Source organism: Xenopus laevis, chromosome 3S, assembly GCF_017654675.1.
Source record: "Xenopus laevis strain J_2021 chromosome 3S, Xenopus_laevis_v10.1, whole genome shotgun sequence".
Taxonomy (NCBI): domain Eukaryota; kingdom Metazoa; phylum Chordata; class Amphibia; order Anura; family Pipidae; genus Xenopus; species Xenopus laevis.
Window position 1 is genome coordinate 98,125,648 of NC_054376.1, and position 20,271 is coordinate 98,145,918.

At 38.8% G+C, this 20,271-nt stretch overlaps 1 protein-coding gene across 1 annotated transcript in view; it reads left to right on the forward strand.

The window, feature by feature from the left end:
* The window catches only part of gnptab.S (N-acetylglucosamine-1-phosphate transferase subunits alpha and beta S homeolog), a 39,437-nt gene extending 19,959 nt beyond the window's left edge, over positions 1-19,478 (forward strand). Inside the window, exons 8-21 of the mRNA XM_018256066.2 lie at positions 2,774-2,935; positions 5,022-5,201; positions 5,974-6,144; positions 6,411-6,534; positions 7,140-7,337; positions 7,956-8,926; positions 10,016-10,215; positions 11,837-12,056; positions 12,394-12,507; positions 13,400-13,485; positions 14,450-14,548; positions 16,486-16,653; positions 17,532-17,622; positions 18,955-19,478. Coding sequence (XP_018111555.1) covers positions 2,774-2,935; positions 5,022-5,201; positions 5,974-6,144; positions 6,411-6,534; positions 7,140-7,337; positions 7,956-8,926; positions 10,016-10,215; positions 11,837-12,056; positions 12,394-12,507; positions 13,400-13,485; positions 14,450-14,548; positions 16,486-16,653; positions 17,532-17,622; positions 18,955-19,032 — 2,862 coding nt within the window. The 3' untranslated portion in view covers positions 19,033-19,478. The remainder of the gene's footprint in view (positions 1-2,773; positions 2,936-5,021; positions 5,202-5,973; positions 6,145-6,410; positions 6,535-7,139; positions 7,338-7,955; positions 8,927-10,015; positions 10,216-11,836; positions 12,057-12,393; positions 12,508-13,399; positions 13,486-14,449; positions 14,549-16,485; positions 16,654-17,531; positions 17,623-18,954) is intronic.
* Positions 19,479-20,271: the final 793 nt, after the last annotated feature.

Consider the following 20,271-nt stretch of genomic DNA (forward strand, 5'->3'; position numbering starts at 1 on the left):
ACAAAATGGGGTTTAGTTCTCCTTTAAGTGCAGTTATAATAACATTATAATAACATACAGTTTATTGTACTTGAATGTAATTCCCCCAGCATGCCAGTTTCCTCCCATTTCCCAAAACCTATACAGAAAGTTAAAATGGTTCCTGAAGAGATTGAAATTATTGTTTGAATCTGAGAGTGGTCTTTGACTGTATATTCCACTTGGGCAGGAGCTGCTGTGACTGATGGCAGACCAGGCAATTGTAACTGCCAGTGTGACCTAAGAGAGAAAAGGCCAGGCTCTGCCTCTGTAAAACTTTCTAAAATTTGTACAGATTGGCATTACTGCAAAGTTTCTAGACATCACTGAAACCAGACATAATGATCTTCAAAACTATCCCTTTTTCAGAGCATTTTTAAATGGTTGGTATGTCCCCTTCTTCAACACACCTTCAACAAATAGGGCATGCGCTGAGCATTCATTTGTCTGATTTAATTAGGAAATAGCTATGCTTTTTTATTTTTCTATATAAATATGGCAAAATCTGAAGTTGAAAGTAAAGTCACATTCTGCTTCCTGTTTGTAAAGGAATCAAAACAAATCAGCATTCCAATTGCACTGGGCTGCCTCAGGTTGGTATAAGGGGGCACCAGCCTGGTGCTGGAGCAAGGGATGGGGTTGTTTATACAGTTTACTAATTAATGTATCTTCAGCACAAACCCCGTTCACTGTGTTAAAGAAGCAATAAACCATACCCATCCGCATCCCCAATTCCCCATCCCTACCCATCCTCATCCCCATTCCACTGTCTCCCCTCCAAGCTCCCTCCACACAAGAGCTATTCTGTTCAGTAGTCCCCCTGTCTGCTGACTTATTATAAATCTGCAGAGTTGCGCAACGGAGTTTAAAAGTGCCATCTTCTGTCCTTCTTCTACTCCTTTTCTTTTGTTAGTTGCCGATATGGATCTTGAGAGAGCCACTTAAAGGTGTAGATCTCGCTTACATGCTAATATAATGTCAGCTAACAAGTTTTTGTGCCACCACCTAAAAATGTTCACTCTGGTGATCAGCATGGGTTTTTGGACCAGCAGTTCTATTATAATGGATGTTTACATACTTGCATTTTTACAAGGCTGTCTTTTTTTTTGTGTCACTAACCTTAAACTGGCCATAGACGCACAGATTTTCGGATCGTGTGTGGAGAATGCCGATATCTTTCGTCCGGCGGAGATCAGTCGTTTGGTCGATTGGACAGGTTTGATTTTGACCTGAACGATCCCGCCGAGCACATTGCGCATCGTAATCGGATCGTTTCGGACATACGGCCGAACGTTCAGATTACCCCCGATATAGCCATGCTCGTTAATGGCATATCGGAGAAAGATCCGTTCGTTTGGCGATGTCGCCAAACGAGCAGATCTTTGTGTGTATGGCCACCTTAAGGCATCTATGGCCGGAGAATCCAGATAAGAGAGACCAACTGCTGTGTTTAAAGACTATTAGACTGCCCAGGCAAAACTTTCCCCCCACCCCCCCAGCGAGAAAAATATAGCTTTTTAATCAAGTTGAGGGATTTTTTTCAGTTCACTTTTGATACATTTTGCTTATTAATTGGGGTATAAAACTTCTCAAGTAAAAGGCGACTACATCTCCAATTTTGTGCCTTCATGAAAGCAGATTTCAAAGATAAGTAAAAATCTAATTCTAATCTAGGTCACATTTATTTGGCTGTTAACTTTTCCTAGTGTATTTAATTTTTCTCTCTTGAGCTAGAAATCCCTGAGCACATAAATATTACCTAAACCTAGTTATGCTGCAGTTGGAGCAGGACACAGTAAAATTATGTGTTAGATCTGCACAGCTGCTGGGAAAAGCTGTATAATGCAGCTTTACAAATGGTATGGGGTATGGGTGTTAACACTACTGCCATTACCATTCATTTCATTGCCATTTCATTTAGAATGAATGAGTGCATCATTCACAGAGGCATTGTTTTTTTTCTTTGTGCGATCAGCATGTTCTCTGCTTAAATAGCTCTGAGATTACAGTGAAACTGAATATGTGTCATGTAAATCTATGCTTGATCACTTGCCCTTCCTGGATAGAAGAAGTGTCCGTGCCAAATAACAGGGAATATTATACCAGTCAGCTGCCTCTCCAAATATTGTCTGTTGGGCTCAATGCAAATGTTGTTCTGTTTTTAGAAGGATACTGGATATGCCTTTTCTTGGTGCCGTGCAACACACTGAAATGACACACAGATCACAGCCCTTAGCTTGAATGTGTTGTTTGATAAATGCTCTATGTAAACTTTATGATACCTTATAGAGGCTGGCATACTTTAAGTATTTATATCTTAGCATCGAGGCCTGGTTGCCACTTCAGTGATTGATGAACCCAACTAATTTCAGTGATGAGAAGGTACAGCTAGGCCTGATTTAACAGGATTCATTTCTTTTGCACATTGTGTATCTTTGGCTTTACAACATATATGTGAATTTCAACCGCTCTAATGATCTTTACAAATTGTGACGTTTGTTTTCCTGCCTGAAAAAAAAAAATAGAATCTAAATAGAAATTTTGTCAAGACAATTGACAACTACTTCTCAATATATTAAAATTGCTCCACTGTGAATTAATATTTTCAGTATACAAATTATTAGTTAAGGTGCTGTTCTGACCTGCTGTCTTTAGTTATATGGCTGCAACTTGCTTAATTGTGAATGTTACATATTATATTGTATAAAAAACAGTATATGATATTTATCATGTTATGTTCGATCTTTCACTTCAGCTGCAACTGTACTCTGAAGCAAGAGTAGCACTGCTGCAACTGAACAACCCAAAGGATTTTCAGGAATTAAACATCCAAGCAAAGAAGAATATGACTGTAGAAGGAAAAGAGCTAACTTTGAGTTCCGCTTACTTGCTGTGGGATCTCAGTGCTGTCAGTCAGGTATGTCTAGAAGGGATGTTGCTCTATTCATCCTTGGAACTGTCTGAGTGTCAGTTATATAGTTATATTACTTGGTACTGTGGAGTCACAGATATCCGGTACTAACTAACACCAAAAATTTAAAATATTTAAATGAACAATAAAATAATACACTGTCACCTTGCACTGGTAAAACTGGTGTGTTCAGAATCACAACTATAGTTTATATAAACAAGCTGCTGTGTAGCCATGGAGGCAGCCATTCAAGCACAGAACACACATTAGATAACAACTAAGTACTAATGAATCGACAGAGCTTATCTGTTATTAGCTGTGTATCCTGTGCCTTTTCTATTTTTTTCCAGCCTGAATGACTGCCCCCATGACTACACAGCAGCTTGTTTATTAAAACTATAGTAGCCTACCTGAAACAAACACACCAGTTTTACCACTGCAGCATAATACTACATTATATTTACATTACTTTAAAACACTTTTTAATTTTTTGGTGTTACAGTTCCTTTAGGGCTCTAGACCGCTGTAAGAGATAAAAAAACTAAAATATCTGGGACACAGTTTTGCCAGTGCGGAGACATCATTATACCCACTTGTGTCAGTGGGGCAATATACCTTCTTTTTTCAACATGAGCTAAATAGGGATTGTGCCCAATATCTATTGTTTTTTTGTATTTCTCCAAAAAAATAGTAATAGTTTTTATTTTGTGCTTTATATTCGCATAGACAGAACACATTTTAAACACAAGTCCTATTTATTGTGCTCATTTTTTGAAAAGGGCTTTACTGCCCCTTTACAGGGAAACATTTCAAGGGAAATATTTTGTTAAAGTCATCCATTAATTTGACCTTTATATATTGGTACATTAAAGAAACATTGGATTGCATGGGGCACAGCAAGTTAAGAACATCTGCATGTTCCATAAACACTTTTACACATACTAAAACACTTTTTTATGCACACACAATAAAACACTTTACACTTAACTCGCAAACACCACACACAAACTCTCACCCTTGCTTTCTCATACTTTTTTGGTCCCATTTGTTTTTCCATGTTCAAATAGCCATAAACGAATTCACTCATACAAATTGACACGCTTGTACACTACCAGACACTCAGACTTTCATGCACTAACGTTTGATTAATTTACATTTGAGATAAATCAAAACAATTTCATTGTATGTGAACAAAAAATTGTCAAGCTCAGTTATGCTATGTGTAGCCAACATAGTATTATAGACATTGGGGGACCTTTTTCACATACAAAGGAACAAGAGGCCATCCTTTTATCCTTAATGAACTTTCATTTGAAGCAGCAAAAATGGTTCTGCCAGGCATTGTTCTGATGGCAGAAATTCCTTTATATGGGACCTGTCACCAAGGCATAAAAAGCTATATAATAAAAGTCCATTTCATATTGCAAAAGTGACTTAAGTTAGTTACCGACTGCATTAGTATACACCCTCTTCTATTTATATGTATTTAGTACATGCACCTTTTGCAGATATTCCAGCTTTGAGTCTGTGTGGATATGTCGGCTGCAGTTTCATTTCTGTTGCACAGGGATCATGAGCAAACATCTTGCTGTGGGGAGCTTAAATTAACTTTGTCTATATTTTTCATAACTCTATTTACTGCCTCAATGCTCTTAATTTTTTGAGACTAAACAAGATTGAATTTGCTCCAGTACAGCAACAATTGTGTTCCCTTTTCACCTTTGTGTTGGACATAAAACGTTGTTTTACATTTCTGCAGACAAAGAGGGGTAAAGGCATACTGTAAACCCCTTAAAAACAAAATTCTTATTGTAAACAAGGAATTTGTATTTTGTATCTGCTAGTGGCATGTTCCAGTCTGCTTATGTCTCATGTCCGCATACAAGTCACTATATAGCACTATATATACCCCTTTGTCAGGGCTCAGCCCCATCCATCCACTCTATATATGAACAGATATGTGTACAGAGAGGACCAATACCAATTAATGCCTTCTGTGAGTAAATCTAGGATCAGTGCACCTGCACAAGCATGTCTGCTTTGCTTTGGATGCCTTATTTGTCAAATGTCTCTATTATTTTGTATTCCACAGGTAAAGCAAGATGAAGATATATCCGCTAGTCGTTTTGAAGACAATGAAGAATTGCGATACTCTCTGAGATCCATAGAAATACATGCTCCTTGGGTGCGTCATGTATTCATTGTAACAAATGGACAGATTCCATCCTGGTTGAACCTGGATAATCCCCGTGTTACTATAATAACTCATCAAGTAAGCTGTTTTTTTCATCTTTGTTCACGTGCACCCCAGTATGGGAAAGATGGCTGTATTTTTTAAACAAAATACAGCCTCTTGCCTGTAAAAACCAAGCACTGTCTACCCCAGACACAAGTGCACAACATGGCACCATCCCTGGGATTTTAAATCTCTACTACAGTGCAGGGAATTGTGGTATGCAAGAGAAATAGTCTGCCATTGGAAAGTTCCAGAAGTTTATTGTTGATGTACTTTAAAGGAAAAATATACTGTAGTCATCATAAACAGTACATTCAACCTATTGTTCTTATTAAAAAATACAATTCATAGTTTTTAGTGAAGAACGGGGCATATTTTGGCACAAGAATACAAGTGTATGCATTTTTGCACTGAAAACTGCCCCTCATGTGGATGGCCCGCTTGACAGAGAACAATGATGTTACGATGATGGAAGGCGTTTTCTCCATCATAAAAATGCCTACAAGATAATAGGCCTTTTAAGCGGTTTTAACAGATACTTTATTTGGTGTCCATGGCAGCATGTTCATTACTTTGGCCTTCGCATCTCAGGGAGTACATTCCAAGCCTAGCTACACTTTACACAAACTACAAATAAATATGTCTTAGAGTACCTGCCCTACTTTATTTATCCTTGTTGTTGAATAGCATTTTTAAAGGCAATTAATCACAGTGCTGGCAATTAACAGTTTGAGCAGTCCCAATAATCTAATTCTCTGGTCTGCATCAGGAAGATTTTTTTTTTTAAATGATTATATTTTCTTTCCAGGAAATATTTTTGAATACTACTCACTTGCCTACTTTCAGTTCTCCTGCTATAGAAAGTCACATCCACCGTATTCCTGGACTTTCACAAAAATTCATATATATGAATGATGATGTCATGTTTGGAACAAATGTATGGCCTGATGATTTCTTCAGTCATTCAAAGGGACAGAAAGTAAGTAACTGTGTAATACACTCTTAGCAGTAGCCCTAAGAGCAGCAGATCAGACGTTCGGAGCTGATTTTTCCACAAAGCCGTCCTTGTCTGCACCCGGTACCTGCGCACGTAATGCATACTCACGTGTTTCTGCTCTGAAATATGATGCCAAAATAGGGGCTGATTTTCAGCCTGCGTTTTTCCGCAGGCCAAGAATCCGCTCCATGTGGCATTAGCATTAGCTACATTGTAGTCTTAATATTCTATTCTGCTTTTGCTGTTAGGTTTACCTAACTTGGCCTGTACCCAACTGTGCAGAAGGATGTCCAGGATCATGGATTAAAGATGGCTACTGTGATAAAGCCTGCAATAATTCAGCTTGTGACTGGGATGGAGGTGATTGCCTTGGTGAGGACATATTTATATTCTTTTGAAGCGGGATTGCATATTTAACTCAAGCAATTAGCTATACTATTTTTTTTTTATTTTTCTAAAACCTGTTTATTATTTGTAAAGTGGTGACAGGTAATTAATTTTGCTGGGGTACCTTAAAATCTATATTATATTTTGTTCCAACCTGTCCACAGCATTTGCTATATTTCACACCAATGATAAAGTATTTACAGGTTTTTAAAGGGATTCTTTCATGACTTGTATGATGTAGTTTTTATTTCTAAATAACACTGTTTACACTGCAAATAATTCACTCTGCAATATAAAATTTCATTCCTGAACCAGAAAGTGTATTTTTTTAGTTGTAATATTGGTGTGTAGGCAGCCATTTCGGGTCATTTTGCCTGGTCATGTGCTTTCAGAAAGAGCCCGCACTTTAGGATGCTTTCTGGCAGGCTGTTGTTTCTCCTATTTTTTCCATGACAGTATCTCTTTCATTTTCTCCTTTCATATCCCAATGGGATCAGTTAATAGCAAGGCCACTAAGGTGACTTGATGCTTACAAATTCTTGTCTAGGTTGGCACACAAGTTTAAAATGTTAACATACATTCCGTCCTAGGAAATACTGCAGCAGGACGGTTTCCACCAGCAGTGCCTGGAGGGCTTTTAAATGGTCAACAGTGGCAGCCTGGGATTGGAATAAGTGGTGTTTCCTACTGTAACCAGGGATGTGCAAACTCTTGGCTTGCTGACAAATTCTGTGACCAAGCTTGCAACGTACTCAGCTGTGGCTTTGATGCCGGGGACTGTGGACAAGGTATAGTATGCACTGGTAACTGTTGGCTATTGAATTTCAAACAATAATTTATAGTTTGCTTAAGAGGACATAGGAAACACAGTCTGTTAGCACACCAAATCATAATAGTTGGGCAAACTTACACTCTTCTGATCCTCAATAAAGCTGTTTGTGGGCTCTTTAATATTATTTCTCTTTGAAGTTGTCTAGTCATTTTGGTCTGCTTTAGAGATATAATCAGCTTTTACTACATTACATTTTGAGGGATATGCACTTCCTTTGTGAGGATGAGGAGGCGGAGACCACCTGAAATAGTGATGTGGTAATGGCTGAATTAAGATCATAATATATTAGACAGACATACAACTTTGGGCATCACATACTGTACATCATTGGCAATTGCCATAGTACTCTGATTCAGGTCCTCTTGCAATTGCTGACACTAACCATGCACTGTTAAAGCCAATTCCAAAATGAGGAGGTGGAAGATTGCTGACAAAATTACCCAAAGCCCACCAACCCTTCTTCACTACCCTTAAACAAGAAGACCATTTGTAGGCATGGAATAGTATCCTATTCCTATATTGCTTCTCTATAACTCCATGTCATATTCTAGACTTGTTTTTTCTTTCTTTCTAGATCATTTCGATGAGATGTACAAAATAAATATGTACCTTAATAAAACACACTACATAGTTCCGAAAGGAGAACATTTACCCTACTTCAGTTTTGACAGCATGGCCAAAAAAGTACTTGATGGTGTCTATAGTGATAGTCATATTGTACGGCATGCTTCTGCAGCCAATAAATGGAAGACAATCCATTTGATAATGTATCCTGGGATGAATGCAACTTTGGTCCATTTTAACCTAACATTCCTTAGCCTGAGTGACACAGAGATAAAAATGCAAATAGTCATAGATGTTGATACAAGAGATGAGCACAAACAAAATATTACATCGGCATCGAGCAAAAAAGCAGCCATGCTTACAACGCCTACACCAGAAGCAGAGATCTTATTTGAGGATATTCCTGAAGAAAAACGGTTTCCGAGGTTTCGAAAGTATCCACCTGTGACAGACATGCGCTTAGATATCCGTATCCCAACTATTAACCTGTCACGTCTCCCTAACGAAGTACAGCTTGCTCTTCAAAATCTTAACCAAAACCTGAAAAACGGAGACATAACAATAAAGGGTTTTAATCTATCTAGACTGTCTCTACTGGAACCTTATTGGTCATTAGCTGATCCCAGAGACCAAAGTTTGAATGACAACACGCATAACAAAGGTAACATTCTGCTGAATGAAAGAGACAATAAAACCCTAACTGAACATGAAATCGATCCAAAATCTAGGTTAGACAAAAGAGTTGCTGATATTGTAAATGATAAAGAAAGTCATGCAAGTAAAAGCATTTCTCCTATAAAGAGGTTGACTGACCTACTGCATAGAGAGTCACAAATGACCAAGGCTGCATTGCAAAAAGATGCCATTGAAAGATCTGAAAACATAGCTGTGGTTCCAGGAAGGATGTTACAGGAGTATCAACCAAATTATAAAGGATTTTTACCCTGGGAAAAATTTAAGTATTTTCAGGATCTCTTGGATGTGAGTATATACTTTTCTAGCTCTCATTATTTTAGGGAAATGATTACTTGATTTAAAAAAATGTTTTTTTGACAGGACCTCTGCTTTGATTCAAAAAGCTGTTTTTGGGGTTTTACTACATGTAATTGTACATGTACTACACGTATAACGGCCCTATTTGGGCATCTTTTTGTTCCTAAAATCATTCTGTGTACAGCACAAAAGACTTTGAGCGGCTGTACTGCTCAACAGTGGTTGGAAGGCCAAACAGGTAAATCTCAATGGAAGTGTTAAGCTGGCCATAGACGCAAAGATCTGATGGTACGAATCGAGGATATGGAGTGTCCCGACATTTTTCATCCGGTGGAGATCGGTCGTTTGGAATGATCAGACAGGTTAAAAGATTTCTGTCGGCTGCCGATAATATCTCTGCGTGTATTGCCAACGTACGATTTTCAGAGGGAGTATGTCACTAGCTTTGGTCGGACATAACTTTCGTACGATTGCTGTCAGGGGCAGAACATCGGCTGATCTGTTCTTTTGTACTTTATTTGAATCGGAATGGTTAGTGGAGGGTCGGGAGATGGGGAAGTCCAATCATACGATGATTTGTTAGATCGGATCTTTGCGTCTATGGCCAGCTTAAGGGATACATGACTTCTGTTTATTCCAGGTTAACTGATGGCCTCCCATATATTCTTATAAGCGACAGACCATATCTTTTGAACCATCAGGGACCCAAGGGGGTCCTCCTAAATGATTGAGCAACTTGGCTGAAATATGCTCTCCTGTCTTTATACATAGCCAGCTTAAAGGAGAAGGAAATGTTAGGCACCCTCAAGTGATTGTATTTACCTGAAACCCCAGGCCGGTGCTCAGAAGAAAACTGCCCGGCTTGGATGTGCCTAACATTTGGCACCCCCAAGTGCAAGACAACTTTCCTCCTCCTTTAAGGCTGCAATTGATCTCCGAACTGGTAACTTACATCACAAGCTTATGTAGCTGCATGCAGACAAAACTTTTTCACAAGCTTTAGTTACCTGGTATAGGCCCAGAGCACTGTTCTTGCCCAAAATCAATCATGTTGCCTTTTTTCTGTCATTGCCCCAGGAAGAAGCTGCTTTGCTCAGTGATCTTTCGTACATCACAAGCAGTAAACATGTTGGCAGGAAGCTGCAGGACACATTTGCGGACTCCCTTCGTTATGTGAATAAACTCCTTAATAGTAAATTTGGCTTTGCTTCTCGGAAAGTGCCTGCCCACATGCCTCACATGATTGACCGCATTGTTATGCAAGATCTTCAGGATTTGTGAGTATACTTTGCACTCTAAGTGACTTTTGTTGATAGAGAGGTGGTGCCTCTAGCTCAGGTGTGCCCATATTGTACTAATGCGGGGTCTAGGAGAAGAGATAAAGATATCCCTTCTTGGTCACCTAAACAATATTAATATTAAGAGCTAACTTCCTATAAAACCAAAAATCCCAGAGCACTTATAGTGAAAACAGATTGGAAGATTAAAGATGAGGTATCTTGAGTCAGCAAAGGCGCACCCAATTAGCATTTCCAGAAAAAATGGTTAAAAAAAAAACCCCCTAAGGTATTATCAAAAATGGTATAAACCGTTTGTTTAAAATATTGAAGCCTCGGGGTCTACTTTTAGTGATGTTGTCCCATTATGATCTACATCAATAATAGCATTGTTAACATTCTGTTCCAAGAAATATATTACTTAACTGTTGATTTATGAGAAAATGTATATTGTTATATTTAACAAACAGCTATTTATTAAAATAACATTAACATAAGAAATATCTGAATGAAAAGCATGAAACAGGAGGGTGATTTAGACAAGCTGTTTGTTGACAGTGTCTTGAGATCTACTGATCACCAGCTAAAGGTGTGTGACAGGTTATACCACTTTCAAATCTGGTTGTTCCAGGGTTCCTGTCCTTATTCACAGTGGGCATATATGTATCCTCCACAAGTGAAGGCGCCCCTCTTGTGCCTCTGAGTCCTATGGGTATACCGGCACTAGGCACATCTGTTATGCCATTTTAGCATGCTACTAATTAGCATATGCAAACCTGCACACTATTTTAAATTAAGGCCTAGTGTATCTGCTTCCCTAGCTGTGTAATACACTGGGGCAAATTCACTAAGATGCGAAGTTGCGCCAGGCGCAACTTCGCCGCACTTCGCCAGGCGTAGTTTCGCCAGCGCTTTGCAAATTCACTAAAATCCAAAGTTGCGCACAGGGGTAGCGTAAGGTTGCGGAGTTGCGCTAGCGTTGTTTCGCTATATAAAGCGGAGTTGCGCTAGCGAAGGCTAATTTGCATACGGCGTGAAATTCAAATTTCAATGGAGGAACACGTATCTGCACTACAAATGCCTAGAAAACCTTCAAATCTTCAAATAAAAATGTTATTTTGCCCTACACATGTGCCCACTGTCTAGGTAATGAGTCAGGAAAAGTAGGGGGGAGGAAGGGGAGCCACAAAAATTTTTCGATCTTTTTCAGCCTATCAGCCATCATGTAGAAAACACGCCAGCGTTTTTTGGGACTTAGAAAAAATTTTGACTTTTTTTGAAACAATCCCTATCTACTCTATTGCGCTTCGCCAGGTCTGAGGTGGCGAAGGAAGTCTAGCGTAAAAGGTAGCGTTTGCTACACTGCGCAAGTTAGTGAATTTGCGTCGTTTCGTCGCTAGCGAAGATTCGCCTGCCGTAAGGTTGCGAAGTAACACTAGCGAAACTACGCCAGCGTTCGTTAGTGAATTTGCGCAGTAGCGAAAATGCCAAACGCTAGCGAATTAACGCTAGCATTCGGCGCTTCGCGCCTTAGTGAATTTGCCCCTATGTGTTCAGTATAATGGACTATATAATCAATTTTGTATCCCTCAAAGGTTCATTATGTTTTTTGTGTTTACAGGTACCCAGAGGCATTTGACAAAACCTCGGCCCATAAAGTGCGTCACTCTGAAGATATGCAATTCGCCTTTTCCTATTTTTACTATCTGATGAGCGCAATACAGTCACTGAATATTTCCCATGTATTCGAACAAGCAGACACTGACCGTTCTGGTGTTTTGTCTGACAGAGAGATCCGCACATTGGCTACAAGAATTCACCAACTGCCATTAAGTCTGCAGGTGTGTTGTAGTGTCAGAGCTCCAACCTCATTATTTCTATAAAATGCTTTAGATTTCTTCAGTCATGGTGCCAGATTCTGTGCTTTTAAGTAATATGCCATATAAATTGTTGATTGGGTACCCAGACACATGTACTAATATAATTTCTTCCCCTAAACCATTCTGCATCTGATTCTTAGCGGAGAAATTTGAATATTTAATATTTATTTAAGTATTTCCTCATAATAACACAACAAACCATTTAAAAATGCACGTTTTGTTTGTCTGTTGGCATCATTGTATTTTCTTAATTATGTGATTTGTATTTGGGCCAATTCATGTTTGTTTTCACTAACAGGATCTCACTGGCCTGGAGCAAATGCTTATTAACTGTTCCAAAAGCATCCACTACAACAGCACCGACAAAGGAGTTGTCCCCCCAACACAAGAATCCTACTATGATCCTAACTTGGTACATTTTACAATTACAACTTCTAACTGAAATGTCCAGAAGAATTCTTCTATTCTATTGATAAGGAACAAGAGAGAGAAACAAAGGGGGTGACCTAAGTTTACAGTCAGTCGGTGACCAAATAAATCAATTTATCGATATTGGTCTTTATATTTTTTTTAATGTATTGGTGTAGCTGAATGTTATATCAGGGCTTATGGGGGTGTAAAAGGGTCAAGGTTTTCCCAGTCCAGTTACTCAAAGTAACCAATAAGCAGTTTGTATTTACTGGTCTATTACAATTAAAATAATAAAAGGAACAATAATATTGTTTGCTATTGTTTACTTGCCACAATATTACTTCTTTATCCCCTACATGTAATAAAAGGCACAAAGTTTGCCCAGGAGCAGTTACCCATAGCAACCAATAAGATGTTTGAGTTTAAACAGGTGACCAGTAAATACTACATGCAGATTGGTTGCTATGGCTTACTGCTCCTGGGCAAACTTAGCGCCTTTTATTACATAAACCCCATGTATTATATAGGCTAAGCAATGTTTGATTGCCGCTACTTGTTGTGGTCTGCAAAATGCCAATAGGAGCTAAATCGGAGACAGCTGCTTTTCAGGATTTGTGCCATTTGATTTTCAGACACTTTGCTATTTATTAAGCCACAGACTGACTTGTACAACCCCTGCTACTTTGTTCACCACCACCTGGAGCAGTTATCAGAATATTGATTATGCTAGAGCCCTAACTGTACCACTAGCCAGATATTTGTACAGCATCCACTATAAATGGGGATAGGGGGTGCTGGTGCTGATATTAGTCTAACAGAGGATTCTTACTGTGTATTAGTTAATATTATTTGAAATCCGCCTGTATTCAAGTGCAATGTTTGTGTGTTTACAGCCTCCTATTACCAAAGTCCTTGTACTAAGTTGTAAGCCTGTAACAGATCTAATACGCAAAGCATACAAGGACAAGAATAAATACAGGTAGGTGTAACTAAGAATGTTTTTATTATTTCATTTACAATTGGTGATCTTCTTTATTCAGATAATTGTAAGGACTGGAAATCCTGTGACTGTTTCTCTTTATTTACTCCTTAACAAAAGCAAGCTGCCACACTCTATGACTGGGTTGTCCATAAGAGCTTTTTAAATATGGCACAACTTGTGAATATGTATGTGCATGATCTGCGTTTGAATTACGCCACAACTTTGTGGCGGAGAAAATATTCGCAAACTGCGAATTTAAGTTACTTTCAACAATATTTTTCGCGCACAACAGCCTCGCACCGTGGGCCCACTCATGCAAACACCTGTCTCATTTGCGAAAATTTATTCGCAATGCGAATTCACAAAAAAAAATAAAACCGGAAAGACGGGCACAGCAGTGCAATATTTTAGCGTTCAGGAAAAAGCATGGGCAGAAGAACCATTTGGGAATAAATATGCGCTGCACAAACTTTATAAATGACCCCCACAGTGTTACATTTATATTGTAGCAGGAAGGTTTTTTTTTTATAGCATTATGTTCTGCACCAAAAATAGGTTTACTGCAACAAAGCCGACATATCAACAATATATCTAAAATATCTTTTAACTGAACTGTACCATTTATGTGTCAGAAAAGTATGTAAAGCTTCTAACATTTAAAGCTTAATGATCATATCATTTTAAACATTTCCTGTACCTAAAACCACCCCTGCTGCTTCTTCTATAGAAACTACCTAACAACTAGTACAATTAGTTTATTAACAGCCCGTCATACATCGATTTAATGCAAATATTTAGGCTGAAAAGTGCTGGAACAGGTGCTGTCTGGTGAGTCATTTTAAAGTAGGAAGCAGCAGGGGTCATATGGTTGTTCTGAAATTAGTTATATAGTAGAACTCTCAAAAAGGACTTTTAGTGGTTGCTTTCTGTCTGTTAATGCTTTTTTATAATGTCGTTTGAGGTTTGAAATTATGGGAGAGGAAGATATTGCTTTCAAAATGATTCGTACCAACGTCTCGCATGTTGTTGGGCAGTTAGATGATATCAGGAAAAATCCCAGGTAGGAGCTGGTTCCTTACATCTTATGTGTGTTTTGTTTTTTTTTGTTACTTTTTACCTTTTTACTTAAAGGAACAACAAGATGTGCTACAGACACTAATCATTTGAAGTGCCTACTTTTAATGAGTAGCTGAGAAAAGTGCAATATTGCCAATTGTTTGAGGTTGCTCTGCTGACCAGAAGGGGGAGAAATGCCTCCATTAAAGTGTAGTGTCTGTTGGCTCTAGCTAACAAAAAAAAGTCCTATGTACTATAAGCCCAAACAGGGCTGCCATCAGAAATCAGTAGGAAAAAAACATTGGTGGCCACAAACCCTCTACAAGTTATAAAAAAAAAAAATTGGTGTCCCTACAAGTTATTAAAAAAAAAATCATTAGTTATTTAAAAAATGTTTGTGGCCATGGTCCCTACAAGTTATAAGAAAAAAATACACTGCACTTACTATAGCCAGGGAGCTCAGGTGCCTCTTTTTTCAGTTTCCTGCTCTCCGATTCTCGGTGAAGTTTATGTCCCGGTAAAGCCGCAGAACCATCAGAGAGGGGAGGACTTTCCCTGCAACCAGGGTTTTATCTCAATGAGCGCTTCTAAAAATATATAATTAGCAGCTTGGTGAAACGTGGTTGCTGATGTGGACTCTTCCTAGCATCATGTTGTGTGGGACTGGGGTGAAGAAATGTTTTCCTTATTACCTAATGTGCCTTGGTATCATTTCTTTTGTATCTAACATTATATTTCTGGCTGGTGTATATGAATGAAAGTTGTCCTGCCTTTGTTCACACTGCAGAATTCGTCTGATTTAATTAGACGAAAAATCAGATGAAAAAATGTCCAGTTCCAGGATACCAATCAGTAATTCGTTTTTACTGTTCAACAATAAAACCTGCTAGATGCTAAAAATTGGTTGCAGTGGGCTACTAGCCTGGAGTGAAGTCATTTCTTGTCCTTGCCTGCTCAGCAAACCTAACAAAAGTGTGGGGGTTCAGTTTGCATAAGGGTACGGCTGGTTTTCGGAGAACCCCAATTCAGTTACGTGCAGTGCAGCCCTGTACAAAGTGCTTGATTTGCATGTATTAGCAGACCAGTAGGGAGGAATTGCGTTCCTTTAACCGAGTTACAAAATTTACATTTCAGATTAAGAGGCACATTTATCAAGGGTCGAATTCCGATTCATGTGAGTTTTTTTTTTTTTTTTAAAACTCCCACAAACTCGAAATTTGACCAATCGACATTTATTATATTATATTTTTTAAACTCGGATGAATAGGATCGACTCGAAAACTTGAATAGAATTTGAACGTCAGAAAGGTTGGAACCAACTTCAAATTGATCCCTGGACGTCTCCCATTGACGTAAACAGCAATTCGGCAGGTTTTAGGTGAATAGTCAAATTCGAGTTCTTAAAGGGCCAGAGTATAATAAATCTCGAAAATCAAATGAAAATTTTTTGAAAAACTCGAATCAAATTTGAATAACTCCCTTGTTGATTTTGACCGTTTTGACCAAAAATTCCAATTTTGAATCTTCAAGTTGACCCTTGATAAATCTGCCCTTTAAAGTTAACTATATGCATTTTCTTATGTTGAGGGCAATGGTAAACTAGATGGTTCCCCCACATTTCAACTAATTCAACATTTCAACAAATTTTACGGGCAAATTTTACACAGGCATTGCCACATATTGATTCTAGTTACAATCAAAAAGAAACAATAAAGACACACACACACATGTTGTTAATGGCCAATAATGTGGGTGGGGAGCAGCAACCATATTTGTATTATTTGTATAAGGTTACAATGCTCAGTCATTCATTGCAGCGGGAGGGGCGGAGTTTTCACATGTTGTGCATTACTATTGCCCAAGGTTCAGTAAAACCTTAGGTTGGACCCTAAACCTAAATGGCCATTTATATAAATAATGAGAAGCTCTGAATTTTTCCAGGAAATTTATCTGTCTGAATGATAATATAAAACACAACCACAAGGATGCACAGACAGTGAAAGCAGTCCTGCGGGACTTCTACGAGTCGATGTTTCCAACTCCTTCTCAGTTTGAACTGCCGAGGGAATATCGCAACCGGTTTCTTCACGTGCAGGAACTGCAGGATTGGTAAATGTTCTGTTGATTTGCAGCTTGTGTAGAGAGAGAGGGCAAAAAAGTGACAGTGGTTCGTAAAAGGATTACAGCAAAATGTGCTACTTAAAGGAGAATTCAACCCCTTCTGCGCTAAAATCCCTACCCCCTCCCCTGTGTTGCCCCCCCCTTCCTCCCCCCTGGGCAAATGCCCCTAAATTGTTACTGACCCCTCCGTGCAGTTCCTCTCCTGTTGAGTTCACAGCAGCCATGTTTGCCTGTGCGCTCTTCTTCCTGTATTCACCGGCATTTGGTGGCGCATGCGTGGTAGAGGTATTTACCGGTATGGATCTACTGCGCATGTGCCCCTAAAGTCACGAAGTTTCTGATTTCTTTTTTCAGAAACTTCGTGACTTTCGGCGCATGCGCAGGATCCCATGTTGCCAATTTCTTCCATCTATATTGTACTTAATATCCTTTCTCCCACTTGCTGAGGCCAGACATTCTCTAAATTAGGTTTGACCACAATCCGTTTTGCTGGGTCTACTACCTCATAGGGACAAATTAGCAGTTACTCTGCAATCTACTGCATTGCTGTTTTAGGGTAAAAAATTATTTTATTGGATATAAAAAAGTTAAAATATAAATCACCCCACATAGAGTCTAATGCGTTTCATGCTTACCTAGCACTTAGTCATAGGCAGTTTCTAATGGGACACATGATCCAATAAAATCATTTTTACCCTAAAAGCATCCATATAGAAACATTTTTTTGAATAAAATGTTATACCTCTGTTTGGTCACTAAAGGATTCTAGCATGCCAGAACTTGATGTCTATTATATTTATAGTTCTATATCCAAGACTCTAGCTATACATCTAAGTATATATACTTTAACATGCTGTGTTTTTCAGGAGAACTTACAGAGACAAGCTGAAATTTTGGACACATTGTGTCTTGGGAACCTTGATCGTGTTTACAGTTGTCTCCTTTTTTGCTGAACAGGTACGTTTTCTGGCATAATGTTTTGAAGAATTAAAGGGGAAGTAAATCACCCAATACATACAGGCTTGCTCATACTCACATCAAAGGGGCTAAACTACATAGGAGATTTTGTAGGATGGTACTGGATTGACTGATCGCTTCCTACAACATGGAAGACTAGCCACTCAATGAGACATGCCTGTTGGAAGGGAGCGCTGCATGCTGCTTCTTTATCCAACAAGATAAAATCTAATGGTGTCTTTTACTATTCATTGAAGATGCTTCAACAAGCCACACCATCCAACTTTATCTGATGAAACTTTACATTACAGCTTAGGGGATCAGATTTTGTAGGATCTAACAAAATCGCATTCTGTTGCATTGGCAAGATCAGATAAAATCTGACCCACAAAATCTCCCATGTAGATTAGCATCTAGCCAGCAGACTTCAGTGCAGCCAAGTGGTGTGCTGATTAACCAATCAGACTTGCTGTAAGAGTAGTCAATGGTTTGGCAATGCTGTCCCTTTAAAATGAAACACTTAAGTAAAACTGGCAAGTTCTCAACTTCTATTTCATATGTAATAAACGATCATTATATTGTCTCATTTTAGCTTTAAACAAAGCTTAGTTATACTGCCATATTTCTATCATGTGGCATTGTTTAAAGGGATTCTGTCATGATTTTTATGATGTAGTTTTTATTTCTAAATTACACTAGAAATAATTTACTCTACAATATAAAATTGAATTCCTGAACCAGCAAGTGTATTTTTTCAAATTGGAATATTGGTGTGTAGGCGCCATCTCAGGTCATTTTGCCTGGTCATGTGCTTTCAGAAAGAGCCAGCACTTTAGGATGGAACTGCTTTCTGACAGGCTGTTGTTTCTCCTACTCAATGTAACTGAAAGTGTTGCAGTGGGACCTGGATTTTACTATTGAGTGCTGTTCTTAGATGTACCAGGCAGCTATTATCTTGTGTTAGGGAGCTGTTATCTGGTTACCTTCCCATTGTTCTGTTGTTTGGCTGCTGGGGGGGAAGGGAGGGAGTGATATCACTCCAACTTGCAGTAAATAGTGACTGAAGTTTATCAGAGCTCAATCAAATGACTGGGGGCAGCTGTGAAACTGACAATATGTCTAGCCCCATGTCAGATTTCAAAATTAAATATAAAAAAATCTGTTTGCTCTTTTGAGAAACTGATTTCAGTGCAGAATTCTGCTGGAGTAGCACTATTAACTGATGTTACTGTCATGTTTCCCATGACAGTATCCCTTTAACAATGTTGTTGTGGGTATGTAGGAATGAGGCATTGGCTGCCATTTGCATTAATGTTCTTCTCCATCCTGCAGTTGATTGCACTTAAAAGAAAAATATTTCCCAGAAGAAGAATGCAGATTGAAGGCAGTCCAGAAAGAAGTAAGGTGTAAAGAAGCTACTGATTGCGATAGGACTTCAGTGCTTGTGAGCTGACAAGCCTCAGATCCCCTGCACAAGTATTACAAGAAAAAGAAGGTTCGAAGAAGCATTGAGCACGTGCTCTGAGATCTCTGGCTCCAGTAAAGTGGTTTCACTTGACAAGCATTATCTCCTGCAGAAGGATGTTACAAGAGGCACAGCTGCGTGGGAATGGCACACATCTATATACAGGAGAGCTAAGCTGTTGTAGGATATCAAGCAAGTCAAGCCCATGATATTTATATTCCAGTGGATTGTGGAATTACACAGCTTCTCCGGTGCCATACAAATGGTCGGATGAGATGCATTTGTGCTCTCTTTCTCACATCTGTTTTTTCCCCTCTTTTTACAGCCGTGGTATTTTTTTTTGTTTTTGTTATGAGAGATGGTGACTGTGCTTTCGTTTATGTAAATACAACTAAAGTGCCTGTAAACAGAGAATAATAATCTAGCGTTATGGAGGGGGAAATGCTTACCGTAGCAGAGCTTGACATTTGGGTATCAATGTTTACATCTGTGCAATACTGCTTTTATAGGGGAAAGTGGTTTAGGTCTAATAGAATTACTTCTGGTCTGTGACCAGCAGTCGGGTGTATATAGAGTATAGGATTTGGGCTGGTAATTTAAGAGGCTGCAGCTTCAACGCGAATGTAACAGCTGCACCGCTCCCTGGTGTGCAACATATCTGCATTGGCAGCATTCCTGACTCTCCTTAGGGACATGCACTAAAACCACAAAATGAAAGCGCTCCAGTTTATTCGCTTTTCACACACTCCAACGGCAGCCGTGTCATCATACATATTCTTGTCCTAACACAAATGAGCCTATTTAACACCATATGCTGTTTATACCAGTGTGAAAATAGATGTATTTTGCTCTGGTAACAATGATCCAAGTTAGTGCTCTGTTATCTTACAAAACCATGTCCTAAAATACACCTGCAATAGGTTTGCTATTCGCTGCCTGTTCTGGCCAATGGGGGTGCTGATATGAAGCCAGCTCAGATTTGCTTCCTTCTGTACAGTTTATTTTCTTCCCTATACACAAAAATTATTTTAGGTTTTGTTAATCTCTCTCTTTGAATGTGAGTACATATCCTTTATAAGAGAAGCTTCTAGTTCCCCCTTTAAATGACAAGTAAACCTTTAACATAACTGAATGTAAAATTGATGAGCGATGCTATTCTAAGAACTTCTGCAATTTACATTCAT